We start from the raw sequence: 19206 nt of genomic DNA, 5'->3' as shown, positions 1-19206 counted from the left end.
CGCTGTATCCACCTGAATACCGGGTTGGCCAGTGAATGGGGGAAGTACGGGTGCTGCAGAAGTGGTGGGGACCCAATCAGGATAGGCAAATTCTGCAGGAAGGGCACTATGGGCACGACGGGCCTGTCTCTGTCTTCTTCTTGGTGGCAGCGGGACACTACTTGTGCTTGCCACCTCGCCAGCTTGAACTGCACTTATGGGACTCGCTATGTTACCACGTGATACTGCAGTGCTCGATGAACGACCAGGGTGTACTAGGCCGCTGGTGCTTGCCAATCCACCAGAAGGAATGGCGGCGCTAGTACTGGCTCTCTGCTCCATACAAGGGTCCTGCGTTACTTGCTGCTCAACAACATCAGAACGGGGTCGGGTACGCCTGGCCTTAGCAGGGACCACTACTCCGTCGTCCGAGCTATCTGACATGGAGCCGCTGTCGTAAACAGGATCGTATTCTGAGCCAGATTCTGTCAGATACGTGACCTCCTCTTCTTCACTATCTGACATGCACAGAATCCTGACGGCCTCTTCACCACTGTACATTCGCTTTGCCATTTTGGGTTTTAAATTTAGTGGTACACTGGTGATGATTCACAGGTAAAAAAAAGCACCTGACTATAGAAAGGAAAATGTAGAAAACGCTTCCAAAAAAACTGTTAGCGATCGCAGGGATCAGGCCTGTCTCTACGAACGCTGCAGTTGTGTGTTGTGTTTTTGAAGTGACAGTGATCGATTGATACTGCACTTGGGTGGGTTGGGCAGAGGGGGAAAACGCAGGTGCTAGCGGGTATCTGGGCTGATTCCGCTAACAATGCGTTTTTGGGTACCCTAAACTGCTGGGTACGCTAGTATAGATCTGATCAGATCAGGTATCGATCCGTTCAGATACTATACCACTAAGGGGGGTGTATGCTTTGCGAGTGGGTGTAAGCGGTACTGGCACTAACCTAACACTGCCTGGGGCGACGCAGACCCTGACTGACGCTAAAATTTAATTTATATCACCCGCCGGGCGATCAGGGGGTTAAACCTTTATTGGGTTATATACGGCGGGTGCCCTGATGCTATAAACAGCAAACTAACTAACCAGCGTCAACCGTAACACTTATACGGTGATCACTGGTGAAAGGGTTAACTAGGGGGCAATCGGGTTAAAAACTTTATTTATGGGGGTACCTAACGCTATAGAACTTGGCGGGGAACCTCAAAAAAAGCTAACTGCCTAGCGGCAACAGTGACACTAATACAGCGATCAGAAAATCGATCGCTTAGTGACACTGGCAATAGGGGGTGAAAGGGTTAACTAGGGCGGTGATCAAGGGGTTAAACCTTTATTAGGGGGGGGTAGGGGGCTACCCTGGACCTAAAGGGGGCTAAAACTAACTGCCCTGACACTTTTTTTTCTGTAACACTGACACTAAATGCAGAAATCAGAAAATAAATGATCCCTGCAATCAGTGTCAATGTTACAGGAGACTGGGGGGGGGGGGGGGGGCGATCGGCGGTGACTGAAGGGGTTAAAAGGGGGTTAAATGTGCCTAATGGACAGGTGTCAGTGTGCTGTTAGGTGCAACTTACGATTGTGATGTCTTCTCTCCGCAGCGGTGGTCGATATGACCACCACGAGGAGAGAACACACACTTCCCTCTTCCTGTGTTTACACTAAAGGAGGAGGGGGGAGTTCAGTCATTGGCTCAGAGGGATCGCAGAGGGGGAGCTGAAAACGGACAGCCGCCCCCTCATCACGGATCGCTTCTGGAGCCTACCGAACCGCCGCATGTACCGGGGGGGGTCCAATCGGACCCCCGACCGGCGTCTAGGCAGGGACGTACAGGTACGCCAATGTGCCTGTACGTGCCATTCTGCCGACGTATATGTACAGGCGGCGGTCCGGAACCGGTTAAAGTGTCATTCTAAAGTGCTAAACCTATAGCAACCAATCAGAATCCACTTCAGAAACAGCAATTCAGATTGGTTACAATAGGTCACTGACTTTGCACTTAGGACTTTGTTCTTTTGCTTTGTTTGTTGACTGAGGGCGCTATACAGTATATGTCTATGTTGGGCATGAATGAAGAAAAACTTTAGAGGAAATGTCAGTTGGCATTATTGCACATTGTATTGTTTAATCCTTTGTGTATTGTAACATACATGTAATGTTTTGCAAAAGTGTACTGTGTCATCAACAAAATGTAAATGTAAAATGTCTTTTTCACAGGCACACTTGGGTGAGATATTTAATTTGGAGACTCATGAAGAGGGGATCATCTGCAAATACTATGAGAAGAAGTTGGTGGATTTCTGCAATGCTTTTAAGCCCACAATGCCTAAATCTGTCTTGGTAAGTATTTAGTAAATTAACTTAGTTTTTTTTTTAATATATATGCTTATAATTGTACCCCTAGGCACAGGCAAACTCTTATTCAGCTGTATGTTGTCAGTTTATTTAATCACTTCATCTTTTTGGGCGTATTGCATACATCCAGAGAGTGAAGGGTTATACACAAAGTTGTACTTTTTTTTCAGCTGGCTTTCCACATGGGTGGATCCATAGCCACAATTCCATCCAATTGCAGCTTTTGAATGTGTCCAATTCTGTGTGCTGTCAGTGAAAAGTTAAGTGGGTGTGAAGAGGCACTAGTTTCTCAGTTGCCCATAATGCCCTGCCCACCCAGTTGCAAGTAATTTCTAAAATATGGCCATTGCCAAATTTGGGTTATAACATCCCCATTATCCTTGGACTCTAGACTCCGGGCTGGGAGGATTGTTTCCATTCCCCAAAATCCAGGAAACTTGGTCACCTCCCCAGCCACATACTGGATCTCAGAGCAGTTTGGATGGCTCTGCAACACTTGACACCTTTTTCTCTGTAGACAACCTAGCTAGACTGCAATTAGACAATGCCACAGATGTGGCTTGCATCCCCTACCCAGGGGGCACCAGGAGTCATGCAGCCTTGAAAGAAGCAAACCAAATAATCTCACAAATGGAAACTCACTATCCAGCAGTCTCTGTGGTCCACATCCTAGGAGTGGACAACTAGAAAATGGACTACTTCAGCTTCCCACGTCCGGATTCAGGGTCTCCGTTCAGGCTAAGCTATACCTTCACTTCAGTGTAAATTCTGCCTTGTTTGCTTAAAAAGAGCAAGAGAAGAAACTTGTGATTCTCATTGCACCAAACTGGCCCAGAAGAACCTGGTACACAGACTTAAGGCCCATACGCATGATAGGACTTTTTGACAAACTTCAAAATGACCAGGTTTTTTTCAAAATGACCAGGTTTTTCAAAAAATTTGACCGTGTGTACGCTCCATCGGACAAACTTTTTCAGTTTTCATCGGACAAATGTTCACTCTGCAAACAGACAAACTTTCCTGCAACAAAAGTCCTGTGGTGCTAAGTCCTGCTGTGTGTAAAGAAATCCATCGGACTTAAGTCCAAAGTACAAACACGCATGCTCAGAATCAATGTAAAAGATCCGACAACAATACAGAAGTTGACCAAAGGGTGGCGGTAAAGAGCTAAAAAACTTGATTTTGGTAAGGTTTGCTGAAAAAGTCCTGCCGTGTTTTCATACCAAGTTCACAGCCAACACCCTTCGAACAAAAATGCACTGAAAAGTTTGTTTGAAGTCCGATCGTGTGTATGAGGCTTTAGACCCCATTCACACTATTAGATTTTATGCAGATTTTTTGTCTTTAGATTTACCAAAACCATGTAGTACAAGGGCCTGCCTGATTGCATACAAATTGAAACTCTTAAGGTTTGACCTCCTATTATATGGTATTGGTAAATCTGAAGACCGAAATCTGCAGAAAATCTTATAGGGTGTATAGGGTTTTACGCAGATGTCTAGAAAATGAACCCTGACCCCTTTCCAATAGACCAGATCTGGGCCCTCTGTTCAATCCTACTGTTGAATCCCAGGTCTTAAAAGATTTTTGGTAGTTTTACTGAGCTTTTCCTCATACTTCACAAAGACAAGATAATCCTTTCACCTCAATTGTTCTACCATCCTTACACCCTACTCCAAAGCATCCAAAGGAAATCTCTCTGCATTGCCTGGATGTAGTCGCAGCCATTAGAGCAGTTATCCCCAAACTACGGCCCTCCAGCTGTTGCGGAACTACACATCCAATGAGGCATTGTAAAACTCTGACATTCACAGATATGACTAGGCATGATGGGAATTGTAGTTCCTGAACAACTGTAGGGCTGTAGTTTGAAGACCCCTGCATTAGAGTCTACCTTTTTAAAGATATATATATCTTCTATCAGATGCATCCCCTATTTGTCTTGTCATAACCTTGCAAGGGACACCTTGCTTTCAAGTCCACCATCACAAAATGGATAAGAATTCTAATTGCTAGAGCTAACACTCTACAAATGCTTGGCACCTTTACAAGCCAATTCCACCAGATTTAGTGGGAATTTTTTGGGCATTTCGGCACTGGGCCTGTCTAACGCAGCCGTGTAAGGCTGCCACCTTATCCTATGTTTATACTTTTTCAAAGTTCTAGCAGATGGATGTCCAGTCTTCTGTGGATGGTGCTTTCAACTGTAAAGTTCTTGCAGCTGCGGTCTGAAGTTGGGTCTGTTGACCTGTGTTGTTTGCTTGGTTGTTGCCCATCTTTCTCATTTATGGCTTGGTGATGTCTCAGGGTTTATGAATACTTTTTGTCCTGCACTGTACAATAAGGATAAGAGGAATTTTGACTTGCCTGTAAATTTCATATTTGAAGTACAGTTTGTAGGTCATCCTTCAATCAATTTATTGATTACTTTGCATTTCTTGTTTACAAACTGAGGACTTATGGAGTGAGGTTGGGTTATAAGGGACCCATCCAGTGTGTGTGTGTGTGTGTGTGTGTGTCCTCAAAAGTTTGCCACTGTCCAGTTACCTGAAGCTATGAGCCAATACCCCAGGGGTCTATGAATACTTTGCCTGTGTACTGTATGATGTGGTATTTACCGATTATCCAAAATTGGGGGCGGTACATTTTGATTTGAGTAGAGAAGGGTAAAACACCTGTCAGTGTTTTATTTTTGTCATCTGGAGATTTTTTTTACTTCCCAGCCTGTAGACTTATGCCTGGCACACACGATCTGATTATCGGACGAATGATCGTCCGTTTTTTTTTTTTGTATGCTAATCTCACTTAGAATCTGAGTTTACTAAAGTCACGAAAATTTTCGTACGACAAAATAAAAAATCGGAAGTGATGTCATGTCACGAACAACGGCTGTACTGATTAAATGAAAATCGTACGATCTGGCATTATGTGCATGTCCGATAGAATAATATCGGATGAACTGTCCTGTTTGGCTCTCGAAAGCTCTGTACTAACGATCCGACTATTATACGATCGTTTCGAAAGCGACATTTTTTGTACGATTTTTGGATCGTGTGTATGGGGCATAAATCGTAAGACAATTTTTTTTTTTTTTTTTTTTTTTTTTTTTTTTTTTTTACATTGGGTAAATCCTATCCGTGACCGTTTCCATCCTAAGCCGCGTACACACGATCAGTCCATCCGATGAGAACGGTCTGATGGACCGTTGTCATCGGTTAATCGATGAAGCTGACTGATGGTCCATCAGACTGATGGTCCATTGTCCTCTGTTTAACCTATCGTGTGTACGAGGCCTCACAGTTGCCTTCATTCCTGTTCAATTCCTGTTCTGAATTTACTCTCACTTTTCTTTTTATTCCTGGTGACATTTGGTGATCAGATTTTGTGAATCTCCTAAACAAAACAGAAAAAATGCACCTCTAAGTGCAGCATTAAAAAAAAAAAAAATGTTTTAATATCCCTAAAGGAAGCACCAAGAGAATAGCTGCCCTGCCTGGAGCAGCGTGGAACACGAGTTCCGCAGATGACATCAGTGGGAGGAAACCAACGACCAGTGTGGACCGCAAACCAGAAGTGAGGTGATAAAGGCGGGGCGCTTTTCAGAATAACTGATTGGTCCCTTCTTAATGCCAATAATTAGAAGGTATAGCTTCTTATAGTCTGGAGGCAGGCTGTGGGCTGAAAACAGAAAGTATAGACCTGGTATTGTGCTGTGCCAGCACTGAGAGCACGAGTGACACAAATAAATATACAAAAAATGCATACAGAGCGGGGGAAAAATTTACGAAATGAGAAGACAAAAGGAGAGGGAAAACTCCAAATGTCAGATGACGATGGACATGAAAGTGAGAGTCGGACATGGCAACCTAATTACAGGTTTGCGGTCCACGCTGGTTGTTGGTCTCCTCCCGTTGATGTAATCTCAGGGGCTTGCATGCCATGCTGATCCCGGCAGTGCGGCTATTCCTTTGGTGCTTCTGATCAGTAGCAGCAAGTCCCAGCCTGACCAGAAGAGGGCTCACCCCTGGGACTTATATATATATTCACACACTGGGACCATCCTGATGCCGGATCACCTTCCTAACCTATCCTTATGATGAGCTCCCTTTCATACACTATGCTGTAAGTGTTTTGATCCCTTTTTTAGGAATATTTAAAAGGTGTGTGTGTGTGTGTGTGTGTGTTTTTTTTTTATTTATATATATATATATATATATATATGCTTAGACTCCTGAACAGGGACACAGAGCAAAAATTACGTGACAGAATTCCAACTCCTCACTGCTCTATTCAAATTGCGATTTAGCAGCATTTTTGCTGTGTGATGAACAGATGTATTTGCACTTTTCAGATAGAACAAACTTTTAAGCAGTATTCTGTTAAATGGGCCAAAAAAGGAGCAAAAAAGTTTGTAGGTTTGTTGTAAGGGATTACATAAACTTTAGAATTAGAAAAACATGTCAAATAATATTCTAGGATCACTAAAGGGTGTAGCACCTCTTTAATTTTCAGACTTGATTTTGTGCATAATTAACTCAGGTATAACGTTGCTGAGAGGTGAAATTAAGACAGGTGGCTGTAAATAACAATTGTTGGGTCCAGTAACCTTTTGCCTTATATAATAATTAATTGGGCCTCTTGTGATCTAAACGAGTTATAAGTTGTATAGCTATGTAAGTGCTCAAAGGTTTTGCATTTTCTTTGCTTTCCTGTTTTATTTGCTGTTTATTTTCTTTCAGGGGACAGCTTGTATGTATTTCAAACGATTTTACCTGAATAATTCAGTTATGGAACATCATCCACGAATAATCATGTAAGCCTTTGTGTCGAGTGTTCATGTAGCTACTACTTGTTGCATGTCTCTTTCCTCAAGAAGACAAGTTTTTCCTAGGAGAGTGTGAAAGCTGTTAGACTTATCTCTGTAGTCGCAACTGAAATCCAAGTTGAATCCTATGAAAATCCATGTTTAGTCTAATTAAGCCTTTGGGGGCCTCTGAAGATGATCATGCATTTAATACATTGTATGATTGTCAGAATCATTTACACCTAAATTGCTCCTTCTCTCTATCCTAATTATCTTGTCCCCTTTAAATTGTTTTTTAAAAAAAGAAAAAGATGCTAAGTAGTACCTAATTTCAAACCACCGTTTCATGGCATGACAGTTCCATGACAAAATACTTGGGCATTAATCCCATGATTTCAACTTGAATAGCTTTGGGGATTGGAGCTAAATCTGATGTAGTGGCCAGTCAGCAGCTGGCATGAACAATAATCCTCCCCGTTAGCTGAGATCACATGACCAATGTCTGTGCACTTGGTCATATGACTCTGTGCCATGAAAGCCAGGGTTGGCCATTTCTAAAAGGCTGTCGATCGAGAGCTATATGTTGTTGTATGGGGACCTTTAAGTATGTGGATGTTAACATAGTATTAGATCTTCAGCATTTTCTTATTTATTTTTTTCAACACATTGACCCCAATAAATTAGACTTTCTCCAGTTAACTATTTTTGTTTAAAGTTTTTACACAAGCATTTCCAGTTTAGAACTGTCAATGTTTCTGGCTCCTGCTCAGTTCTGCTTCTTGGACTTCCGGTCTTCACAGAAAAGTTGTTAGTTAGCAGAAGGGAGGACCAGAGGAGTGCCTTGTCATAAGCAGCTATTAGGGTGTGTGTTTCTATTGATGCACAGAGCAAAGGGAGACACGGCTCTAGTACCATCATTCAAAGGTAAATCCATGGGGTGCTGCAAGAGAAGGGAGCCACACTGAAACAAGAGACTGGGGCAGCAGTCATAGCTCCAGCTTAAACAGGAACACAGGCAAATAATAAACCATGACGAAGATGCCAACTAGAATTTTTTTTTTAAGCGCAGGTCTGCCTAAAAAATAAAAATTAAAAGCCAGCAGGTACAAATACTGCAGCTGCTGACTTTTAGTAAATGGACAGTTACCTTGTCCAGGGTGCTCGTGATGTCGGCTGCCCCCGCCGCCATCCTCAGTGAGGGAATTTGGAAGTGAAGCGCTGCGGCTTCACTTCCCGGTTCCCTACTGCACATGCGCAAGTTGCGTGGCACTTCCTCACTGGTCCCCGCTGTCTTCTGGGACCAGTGTGTTTCCCAGAAGACAGCGGGTGGGGGAGGGGCGTGACTCTATATAGAGTCTATACTTGGAAGTGGGTGCAAATACCTGTATTACATAGGTATCTGCACCCCCCCTCCCCCTGAAAGGTGCCAAATGTGACACCAGAGAGGGGGGGGGGGTTCAGAAAAGCGGAGGTTCACTTTATGTGTGGACCTCCGCTTTAAAGGGGCTGTAAAGGCAGAATTTTTTATTTTTATCTTCATGCATTTTATGCATGAAGATAAAAGCCTTCTGTGTGCAGCCACCCTGCTAATACTTACCTGAGCCTTAACTCCATCCAGTGATCTACATGAGTGACTCGGCTTACCGGGACTCTCCCTCCTCATTGGCTGAGACAGAAACAGCAGTGGCACCATTGGATCCCACTGCTGTCAATCAAAGTCAGTTGGCCAATCAGGAAGGAGTGGGGGTGGGCCAAACCGAAGCCTCAGCTCTGGTGCCCCCATAGAAAGCTGATTGCTGTGGGGGCACTCGACAGGACCACTACACAGGACAGGTGTGTGTGTGTGTGTGTGTGTGTGTGTGTATATATATAGCAACTTTACAATCCCTTTCAAAACGTAATATACTTTAAAGGGTTTGTAAACCTAAATTATGCTTTGCTGCCAGCCCCACTATTTTAAGCTGCCACCCTCCTGCATTGTGTAAGTGTTTGTTAGAATCGATGCCTCTAAATAACTATTTGAAGACTCCCAGTCTTCTGATCCAGGGCTACAGCAAGAGGAGCCAAGCTCTCCCTCTGATGTCAGCCGGTAGTCATGTGACCGCGGAGCTGGCCGATTGCCCCTCCCGCTGTATCCTTGTATCGGAATATCAGAGTGTCCTTATTTCTAACAAACACTTTTACAGTGCAGGAGGATGGCAGCTTAAATGGCTTTTTTTTTATTTTTATAAATAGTAGTTTTGTTACAGCAGTGGAGGGGGCGAAGACAGAGACACAGACTACCAACCTGACAGGCAGGGAGGGGAGAAGAGTGGATGATGGAGGCACGTAAACTGACCATGGTGTCAGGGTTCAGCAGCCATTATAAACCGTGATCTGTTTACATGGGGGAGGATAAAAACCGTCAGGATCAGCCAGGTTTTTTACAGTTTCCAGAGGGGCAGGTTATACAGTGCAAGCACTGTGCTGTTTAACCTGCTATAAGGAAACGGGAGCTCAATTTTCAACCTTAAAAAAACAAACAAACAAAACAAACACTTCAACTTCTTCTGTTCTGCATGAGTGGAAATGAATATTCCTGGAGCTGGTAATTTAAACCCCACTGCTTTGCTAATCATCCATAGCTGTGATGAGTGGCTTCACTGATCCTAATGCAGTGCACTAGGTGTGACAGCGGTGGATCCAATCGGTAACCAATGCAGCACATTAAAAGTTGAAAGGAAATGCTTGTTGTCACTATGACGCACCATTGTTGTTATAATACAGAATTTATATAGCACCAATATCTTTCTCAGCACTTTACAACATGGGGGCAGACAGTACAGTTACAATTCAATACAGCAGGAATCGGAGGGCAAGGTACATTGAAACTTACACCATTCCTTTATTTTTCCAGCCCTCTCTCTTAAAACAGCACAGCAATTTTTTGGTATTACTGTTAGTGTCTCCATGTTTTTTTTTTGTTTTTATCTTTAAGGCTGACGTGTGCATTCTTGGCTTGTAAAGTAGATGAATTTAATGTATCCAGCGTCCAGTTTGTTGGTAACCTTCCAGAAAGCCCTGCAACCCAGGAGAAGATTCTAGAACAGATTCTGGAATATGAACTACTGCTCATCCAACAGCTGAACTTCCACCTAATAGTACACAACCCTTACCGACCTTTTGAAGGGTATTTAATTGATTTAAAGGTACTATGAGAGCAATATTCCTCTATCTTAAACTGTTATGTTGTAAGTTATAAACTTGAGTGAAAGGAAAATGGATCTTGAGATGTCTGAAAATCAAACAAACACTTTTATGGTCAGGTCTGGGCTTTTTTAACAAAACTGACAAGCATATTGATGACTGGCATCTAATGGTCAGCATCAGTAACACATAACAACAGCTAAATGCCCACTTTAAGACCCCTTTCACACTCAGTTTTTCAAGCGCTTTGGCGTAAAAAAAAAACGCCCAAAAAGCTCACGAAAAATGCTTTCCATGATTGCTTTCACAATGGGCAGTGCTCTGGTTGTGTGGTAAAAAGTAAAAAATCTGGCATGCAGCAATCTTTGCAGCGCTAAAAAATGTGCCTCAAAAATACCCCCTGAAACTTGCCTCAATGGTTTTTGTAGTGGTTTTTGAGTCACGTGTCCTTTAAAAAGTGCACTGCAAATGCCTGAAGAGCGCTGCAAAAGCGCTCAGCGTTTTATCGGCATTGTGGAAGCGCCCTAGTGTAAAAGGGCTCTAAATGAATGTAATTGTAAACCCTCACATATATACCCAGTGAAGTGACTTGCCTAAGGTGATGCAGAGATGAAACCAATCCTCCTACATAAGTTGTACCTGCCTATCTGTAGTCTTCTCTTCTCTACAGCCGTTCAAAGTGATGAATTAATAAAGCTTGTTGGAGAGTTGCAATTCTTCACTGCAGAGCTCAGTGAGCAGAACTCTGAAAGCTGATTGGAGGGAAGTGGCACCCCCCCCCCCCTTCACACAGCTCACAAGAACAGAGACTGTCAGTCTGCTGGAGTTCCCTCCCCTGTCACCATTTTTTTGGTGTCAGGAAAACTTGTCAGAAGTGATTCATGCTGATAGCAGAGGAACAAGCAGCAGACAGAAATTACACTTAATGCTCTGAATTGAGACAAGTAAACACTATAGCAGTGATGGCGAGCCTTGGCACTCCAGATGTTTTGGAACTACATTTCCCATGATGCTCATGCACTCTGCAGTGTAGTTGAGCACCATGGGAAATGTAGTTCCAAAACATCTGGGGTGCCAAGGTTCGCCATCACTGCTATAGAGGGATATGCTTTGTTCATATTTCATGTCTGAGGTTTACAACCACTATTGACTTTTGGATGGGTACCAAAAGTGGAACTAAACCCATCAAGTTTCCCAAAACCGTTACATTTAAGGCATGCTGTGAATAACTGTGACAGTTGCTTGTGCTTGCAACCAAACTGTGAAGCCGTCAAATTGCTGGTGTCATAACTGATCAAGTGTGCAGCACCATGACAACTGAAGATCAAATGGAGGTTAAGATGGCAGGTTTATTGGCTTGAATAGGAGGTTTCCGTTTTGCTTTATTGGTTTAAAGGTACTGTGAGAGCAGAATCTTGTTATACCTCTAACTAGCATGGCAAAAGCTAGAAATTGAAGTAAAAATGACATTGTAATAAATCATTGATTTAATTGTGACACAAAACATTTTATTTGGATAATTGTGAATCATAAAGAAGGCAGCAGCAAACTGCTCTAGGATCACAAGAATCCTGTTTGTTCCATGTTTTAGCTTTAGTTTAGCATAGACCATTAAAATTATAATGGGGGGGGCTCCTTGCCCCCTCGCGTGTCAATGTCTTACGACTTCAAATAAAATAAGTACGATTTTAGTAAAGTCCTGCAAGTGCTGAGACATGCCACAAGTCTTTGCCAAGTCCCATATACTGTATCTGAAACCAGAGGCATGTCTATACATACATGGGATATTTAAAGATGGCAGCACAGGAGCAGAGCAGTGATTTGGTTGCAAGGAAGGTGACACTATACTGCATGGACTAGTAAGTATGTGTTGTGGTTGGTTGTTTGTTTCCCCCCCAACCCTCCCCCCCCTTACTATACAGGTACACTTATTAGAGGAACATTGAATAAAGGCATTATGAACTGTCCTACCTGCACCTTGTGTTTTTCACTTGCATAAACTGTTGATTGATCATGTAGCTTCATGGTGTCCTTTGTTGCCCTGTACACACAGCTTATTAAATCATCACAATCCTGTGCCAGAAATGTATGTTTGTTTGAGGAATGGGGGGTGGCACTGCACAGGTTAATGCATGACCTCTGTCTGTAGTCTGAGAACTGACACCTGCTGTGAAGAAAGTACGTAAGCCAGAACCCCAAGGTCTCTCAATCTAGTGCTTTGCAGGTGAGGGCTATTAACAGCTTAGCACAGTTTGACAAATTTGCTTGGAATCTAGGAGCCAGCTAAAAAAGTTAGGAGCCAGAAAACGCGCCTCGTCCCGCCAAGCTCGCACGCAGAAGCGAACGCATACGTGAGTAGCGCCTGCATATGTAAACGGTATTTAAACGCCCCTTGTGAGGTATCTCAGCAATTGGTAGAGCGAGACAAACAATTCTAGCCCTAGACCTCCTCTGTAACTCAAAACATGCAACCTGTAGAATTTTTTTAAACGCCGCCTATGGAGATTTTAAAGGGTAAAAGTTTGTCGCCATTCCACGAGCGGATGCAATTTTGAAGTGTGACATATTGGGTATCAATTTACTCTGCGTAACATTATCTTTCACAATATAAAAAATAATTGGGCTAACTTTACTGTTATCTTATTTTTTTAATTAAAAAAAGTGTATTCCCCCCCCCCCCCCCAAAAAAAAAGTGCGCTTGTAAGACCGCTGCGCAAATACGGTGTGACAAAGTATTGCATCGACCGCCATTTTATTCTCAAGGGTGTTAGAATAAAAAATATATATAATGTTTGGGGGTTCCAATTAGAGGGAAGGAGATGGCAGTGAAAACCGTGAAAAACACATTAGAACTGCTGTTTTACTTGTAATGCCAACGGCCACCACAAGATGGCGCCAGATCACAGAAGGAAGCTTAGGCCTGCAGCAGGCCGCGGGCCTCAATTACTGGCGGGCGCGGGCCCTCCGCGATCGCACGGTGGGGGCACATGGAGACACAGAATCCTGTGTCTCCGTGCACTCCCACCTCCCCCGCCGCGCCATCGCCGGTAATTGAGCCCGCGGCTTTGCAGCCTTCTGCAGGCCTAAGCTTCCCCGGGCGCCAGGTCACAATTTCTTGTCACAATTGCGATTGGGCGCCCGGATTTTGTCGAGCCCTGGCTTGGCATGCTGGAAGATATGTGTTTTTCATCCATTAGCATGCACATGTTTGTGATGGACATTCATTGGATGCTATATGACCCAGACCAAGAAGTTGCTTGTCCCTCTGGTAAATAGGGACAAGTCAGGTGAATTCATGCTTGCACATAAGGAAATCAGTCAGTCATTGCACTACAAATGGCAGCCACAGCATGTGATCCCATCATTGGGCATTAGGTGAGGCAAACAACCCAGGGAAAACACAAATACCGTTGGAATATTTTTCCTCACTTTCTGTTCTGGTGACAACTGTAAACATTTGGATTCCCCCTTTTTAAAGTGTCACTTATGGGTAGTAAAATTTACATTGTCACCCTTGCACAGGTGACTCAGTTTTGCAATATGACAAGTTTGGTGTCTTTACTCGGCATAATATTATCTTTTATATTTTACCAAAAATTGGTTTCTGTATTGTTTTTTTGCATTCAAATTCCAAAAAACATAGTTTAAAAATTAAATAAATAATTGCATTTGAAAAATTGCTGTGCAAATACCGTGTGACATTAAAAATAGGAGCACCCACCATTTTAATTTCTAAAGCCTCTGCTTTAAACAAATGTTTGGGGGTTCTAAGAAATTTTCTAGCAAAAAATACTGATTGATAAATATAAACAAAAAGTGCCAGAAAAGGGCCTGGGAGTCAAGTGGTTACATCTTCTAGTGTCCTGTGATATATTGTTGGTATAGACTAGGGGTCGACCGATTATCAGGGAGGCCGATATTATTATTATTTTTTTATTGCTCCAGGCATCACCCCAGTACCGTTCTATAGAGCGGGTGGTGGTATTTCTTGTAATAACAACCAATACGGCTAAGCAGCCGCTCAGCTGTTATTACAAGAAGCGGGAGAGGGTCTGGCCGGAGACCCAAACAAAGCTGAATGGACTTTGTTTGGGTCTCAGATCTAGTAACCTGGGAGCAATGTCATGACATTACTTCCGGATTACTGGCATCTTATAGGCGCCAGTTTAAAAAAAAATAAAAATAAATAGAAAGTATTCTAAATCATGTTTGTTTGTTTTTTCGTTTTTTGTTTTAGTAATATTCTAAAAATCTGTTTTTGAAAACTTTCAAGTGCAGAGGAGCGGTTTGGGGTGTTATAGACCCCCAGATGCCTCCATAAAGTACCTGTCACTGCTTATTACTGTCACAAGGGATGTTTACATGCCTTATGACAGAAAAAAAAATATATAAAAAATTAAAAGGACAGTGCAAAAATGTTTACATCTACAGAATATCGGCACCGGATGTTGGTATCTGCAATGAAAAAAACGATATATGTCAATCCCTAGCTTAATTACATGTATACAAATATTAACTGGCCCTGAAGGAAAACGTTTTTAAAGGGGTCATGTGATTCTGTTTGTTGAAACAATGTTACTTGAATGCAGAATTTGATAACGCTGCAACGTGAAATGTTTGTAGCAAAATAAAACCAACAAATCAAAATGTTATAATTGGCTATGACCAATGAAATATAAAGACATTCTAGTCATTATATGTGTTGAATGTATAATACAAACAAGATGTACTTTTTCCTTTTTAGACGCGATATCCCTTGCTAGATAATCCGGAGACGTTGAGGAAAGCGGCTGATGACTTCTTGAATCGCGTCGCTCTGACTGATGCTTGCTTGCTGTTTACACCATCCATTATTGCTCTTACTGCTATCTTATCTAGTGCTTGCAGAGCAGGTCTTAATATTGAGAGGTATGTTGTCACAAATAGACATAGTGTAATGGCATTTATAAAATGCAGCACGGCTTGGGGTTGTAGAAGAAATATTTGCCGATGCAGACTAGTTGCTGGCTGCCCAGTTGGACCTCGGGCTTCAACGTGCACAGAGTGGAGAGGGATTAGAACACCTATTGGGTTTTTATTGCTGTCCGTGACTCCATTCAATTCACCCTCTCTATTTGTCCTGTTTACCAGTTCTCATTAAAATTAGAGAGTAAAAGAAAATCACAAATTTTGTGTTCTCTCCATAAAAGTTATAGAGGAGAAAACCTCCAATTTGGAACACTAGATCTGGTCACCTGGGGGGGGGGGGGGCAAGGGATTCCCTTAATTTGCAGGGATTTCCTCTCACTTCTCAATGGGACACAGCTGGCAAAAAAAGAAAAAAACTCCCTTGCTCTATCCAGAATGTAAAAAAAACAAAAAAAAGAAGAAGCCAAAATACCTGAGCCTGAAAGTATGGAATTCATGGGGTAAGCTTAATAGCAAGCCTATATTGTGCCTCAGACACACGTTTTATTTATATATATATTATATAATATAATGTAGCACTACCCCTGAAGGAGCTGCTGGTTTGATTTGGGTGGCGTGTTGCCTCTAATTTTCCGCGGTCTAGGGTACTGGATGAGAGCTGTAATAAAGTTAATGTCCACACTGTCGATGTCTTTTTTGTGCTTTATTACCCAACGGGGTAAAATGGTAAACATAGTAATAGGTGAAGGGATGGAAGATGGCGGATTCAGGTATAACTGGTTTCTGGAAACAGTCTTGCTTCCAACAACTTTCGTCACCACTCTAGCCAGAGTGGGTACAGTGCACCTGGATAGGCCTCTCTCGCCAGCCTAGCAGCCAGGGTGTCAGTCTGAGCTTTAGCAAAAGTCCCGGCCACAGACTTTCCCAAAGGTGGAGATATTCTCCGAAATCCTTCTCAAACTGGATTTAGCACCCGGATCTCCTTCAAACAGCTTTTGTGATTTCGGGACTGATAGGCGACCATCATTCAGCCTCTCAGAAACGATGTGTCCTTCGATGATGCAACAGGCCTCTCCTGAGATACCAGCCTCGTGCTCGGTATTCCCCCCCGGACAGGTTCTCCATCGGTCAGCTTCCACCCTCGGGACGGACAGCACAGGGCCAATTGTAAATTGCAGACCCAGTCTACCCACCGGGCCTACAAGGTAGATCATTTGCTCCAAACCAACGTGGTCCTGGAGCCAGGAACACTCTAACACACACCCCGGCCAGGAGGGCCACACGGGGATGGTGGGACGACTGCGAATGGCAGCGAGGACGACGACCTCGAGCCAATGGGATCTGCCCCTAAATACCTCTCCCCAGCATGCACAGTGAGGCGATCAACCCTTCTGATTGGCTGCCGAGGAGAAGCATCCACGCGACCCTGACCTCACTGCTGCCACCCGTGGTGGTGTGAGGTTTTGCCCGGGCAACAACCATGGGCACACAGTACAGCCAGAGCTGAATTTAGCCAAATAAACATGGTCCGAGGTAACTAACTCTCTGACCCCCTTTATATATATATATATATATATATATATATATATATATATATATATATATATATATATATATATATATAATTATAAAATTTTTTTTTCATAAAAGCCAGTGGGTTGAACAAAAAAAAACTGACAGTTTAGAGGGAGCTCGCGCACTAACTATCTGACATTGGTACGGCGATCTCCCCTGCAGTAATATTGTGTTCTGACAGGGAAGACTGCCCTCCCGCCAGAATACAATCAACCGGACCTTTTTCTGCCATACCAGCTTCTGTCAGACTGGCTGCAGTACACATGGGCCAAATGTCAGCCGGTTTCTATTTAACCAGCCAATGCTGCCTGACATTGGGCCTTTGGGTACTAGGCTTAATTCTCATCACAAGTCTCCCCTAAAACATGTTGAGAAGGCATGACGCCAACAAACAAATTGTATCTGTGCCCATCCTTGTGGATTATTTATATTTACATAAAATAGTAGAGGCTCCTGTTGCATTAAGGTTGAGTGGAGTTTTGCGCTGCTCAGCTATGCTCCGATGATTAAAAGAAGCTGCCACACACGTTTTTTCAATTTTTTTTTAAATCTTCCACAGGTATCTGGAGATGTAGGAATATTCCACACCGTGTTTTGTTTTCTTTGGCAGAATGGGTTTTTCTAATATTGCATTGGGATCATGTTATGTGGTTAAGTTTAAATGCAAAGAATGCTTGATTGAATTATCTTTCTAAATGGTGTCGTTTTATCTGTAAAAATAACTTCTTAGGAGATGATGTTGTTCAGAATGCCGCCTTACTGAAAATAACATATTTCTGTATTTCAGTTATTTATTGGAGTGTCTTTCTCTAAAAGACAGCCGGGGAACCATGGATAATCTACTGGATGGGATGAAACGTATGTTTATTTTTATTCTTTGGGATATCTGGATCTTGTTTTTACAGTTCTTTCATATTTGTCAAGCAATGTTGTGTTCATTGTAGTAGAATCGGTTTAGTCTTCTATAAGTTAAACAATGAAAGTCTGTGCACTCATGGATCCAGGGTTGTTGGCACCCATTTCAACTCCATTTGGCTTAAGTGAGACTTTAGTCAGTAAATTAAGTCCTGCTATGTGATTTCAGGCTGGCCCCTTTTAGGTCAGACGAGACCAAAATGTAGCTCTTCGGCATTAACTTGACTCGCCGTGTTTGGAGCAAGAAAAATCATATCGCATGTGAAAACGGCCCAATGTGAACATGAGCTCAGTCATGTAGAAAATTTATGGAGGGAGCTAAAACTGAGTTGCCAAATGAAAGCCAAGAAACCTTAAGGATTTAGAAAAGATCTGTAAAGAAGAGTAGACTAAAATGTGTGCAAACCTGGTCACCAACTACAAGAAACGTATTACCTCTGTGCTTGGCAACAAGGGTTTCTCCACCAAGTACTAAGTCATGTTTTGCTTGGGGATCAAATACTTATTTTACTCACTGAACTCCAACTCAATTTCTAGCATTTGCATCATGTAGTTTTTCTGGATTTTTGGTTGATAGTCTGTCTCTATCATTTAAAATACACCTATGATGATACATTTATAGACCATTCATTTCTTTGTAAGTGGGCAAACTTACAAAATCTGCAAGGAATCAACTAATTGTTTTTCCCACTGTAGCAATGTAAACATTTAAAAATAGGCACCTATACTGTTTAAAGTCCAGTAATACACTGTCTCGCCCTGCTCTGCACAGTTGCTCCCATTTTTAGGCACTACTGATTTTGTAAAGACCAATCTGCTAACAGACAGAATTAAACCCCTCTATCCTTTACAGCCAAGGAAGCTGCTTTTGTTTGATCTGCAACTGCCATGGTGCTGCACATGTGGTCAATTATGACATCATAATTTGATGGTTTGGTTGAGGACACGAGCAAATGTGACAGTTGGTAATCCTGGCATTCCAGGAATGTAGCCTTTTTTTTTTTTTTTTACTTTTTCAATCAATGGGTTTAGTTCTGCTGATTTACTGCTGGAGCTCCGGGCTAGGGCAAAATGGCAGCCTCCGGGAAGAAGAAACAGGAGCAATGCTGGAGACAATTCACAGCACACACTCATTATGGTAGCAGAATTATTAATGTGGAATGCAATGTATGTTCCTTGCTGGAAAGTACATTGTTATGGGCTACTTCTGCCTTCATTATTAGGAATATAAAGCCATGTTTCCCCTCTTTGTGTTTTAAGCAAATTTAGCCTGAAACATTGTTTTCTTTCTGTAATGGCTTTATCAATAAATGTGATCTTCCCAGAATCGAAGGGGAACTCTGGGACCTATTTCTGTGAGTATTCATTGACGGTGGATCTTGTGATCCTGGTGTGCACCTTCTGGAAAAAAAAATTTGGGCTGTGGAACCACTGTAGTTAGGATTTGTATACAGTGCATCGGAAA

At 42.6% G+C, this 19206-nt stretch overlaps 1 protein-coding gene across 1 annotated transcript in view; it reads left to right on the top strand.

Moving 5' to 3' along the window:
* CCNH (cyclin H) overlaps window positions 1–19206 on the top strand; it is a 44200-nt gene that overhangs the window by 9390 nt on the left and 15604 nt on the right. Inside the window, exons 2-6 of the mRNA XM_040341836.1 lie at window positions 2216–2338; window positions 7093–7166; window positions 10135–10345; window positions 15088–15251; window positions 17614–17684. Coding sequence (XP_040197770.1) covers window positions 2216–2338; window positions 7093–7166; window positions 10135–10345; window positions 15088–15251; window positions 17614–17684 — 643 coding nt within the window. The remainder of the gene's footprint in view (window positions 1–2215; window positions 2339–7092; window positions 7167–10134; window positions 10346–15087; window positions 15252–17613; window positions 17685–19206) is intronic.

Source organism: Rana temporaria, chromosome 1 (assembly GCF_905171775.1).
Source record: "Rana temporaria chromosome 1, aRanTem1.1, whole genome shotgun sequence".
Classification (NCBI taxonomy): domain Eukaryota; kingdom Metazoa; phylum Chordata; class Amphibia; order Anura; family Ranidae; genus Rana; species Rana temporaria.
This window is presented reverse-complemented; position numbering and strand designations above follow the sequence as displayed.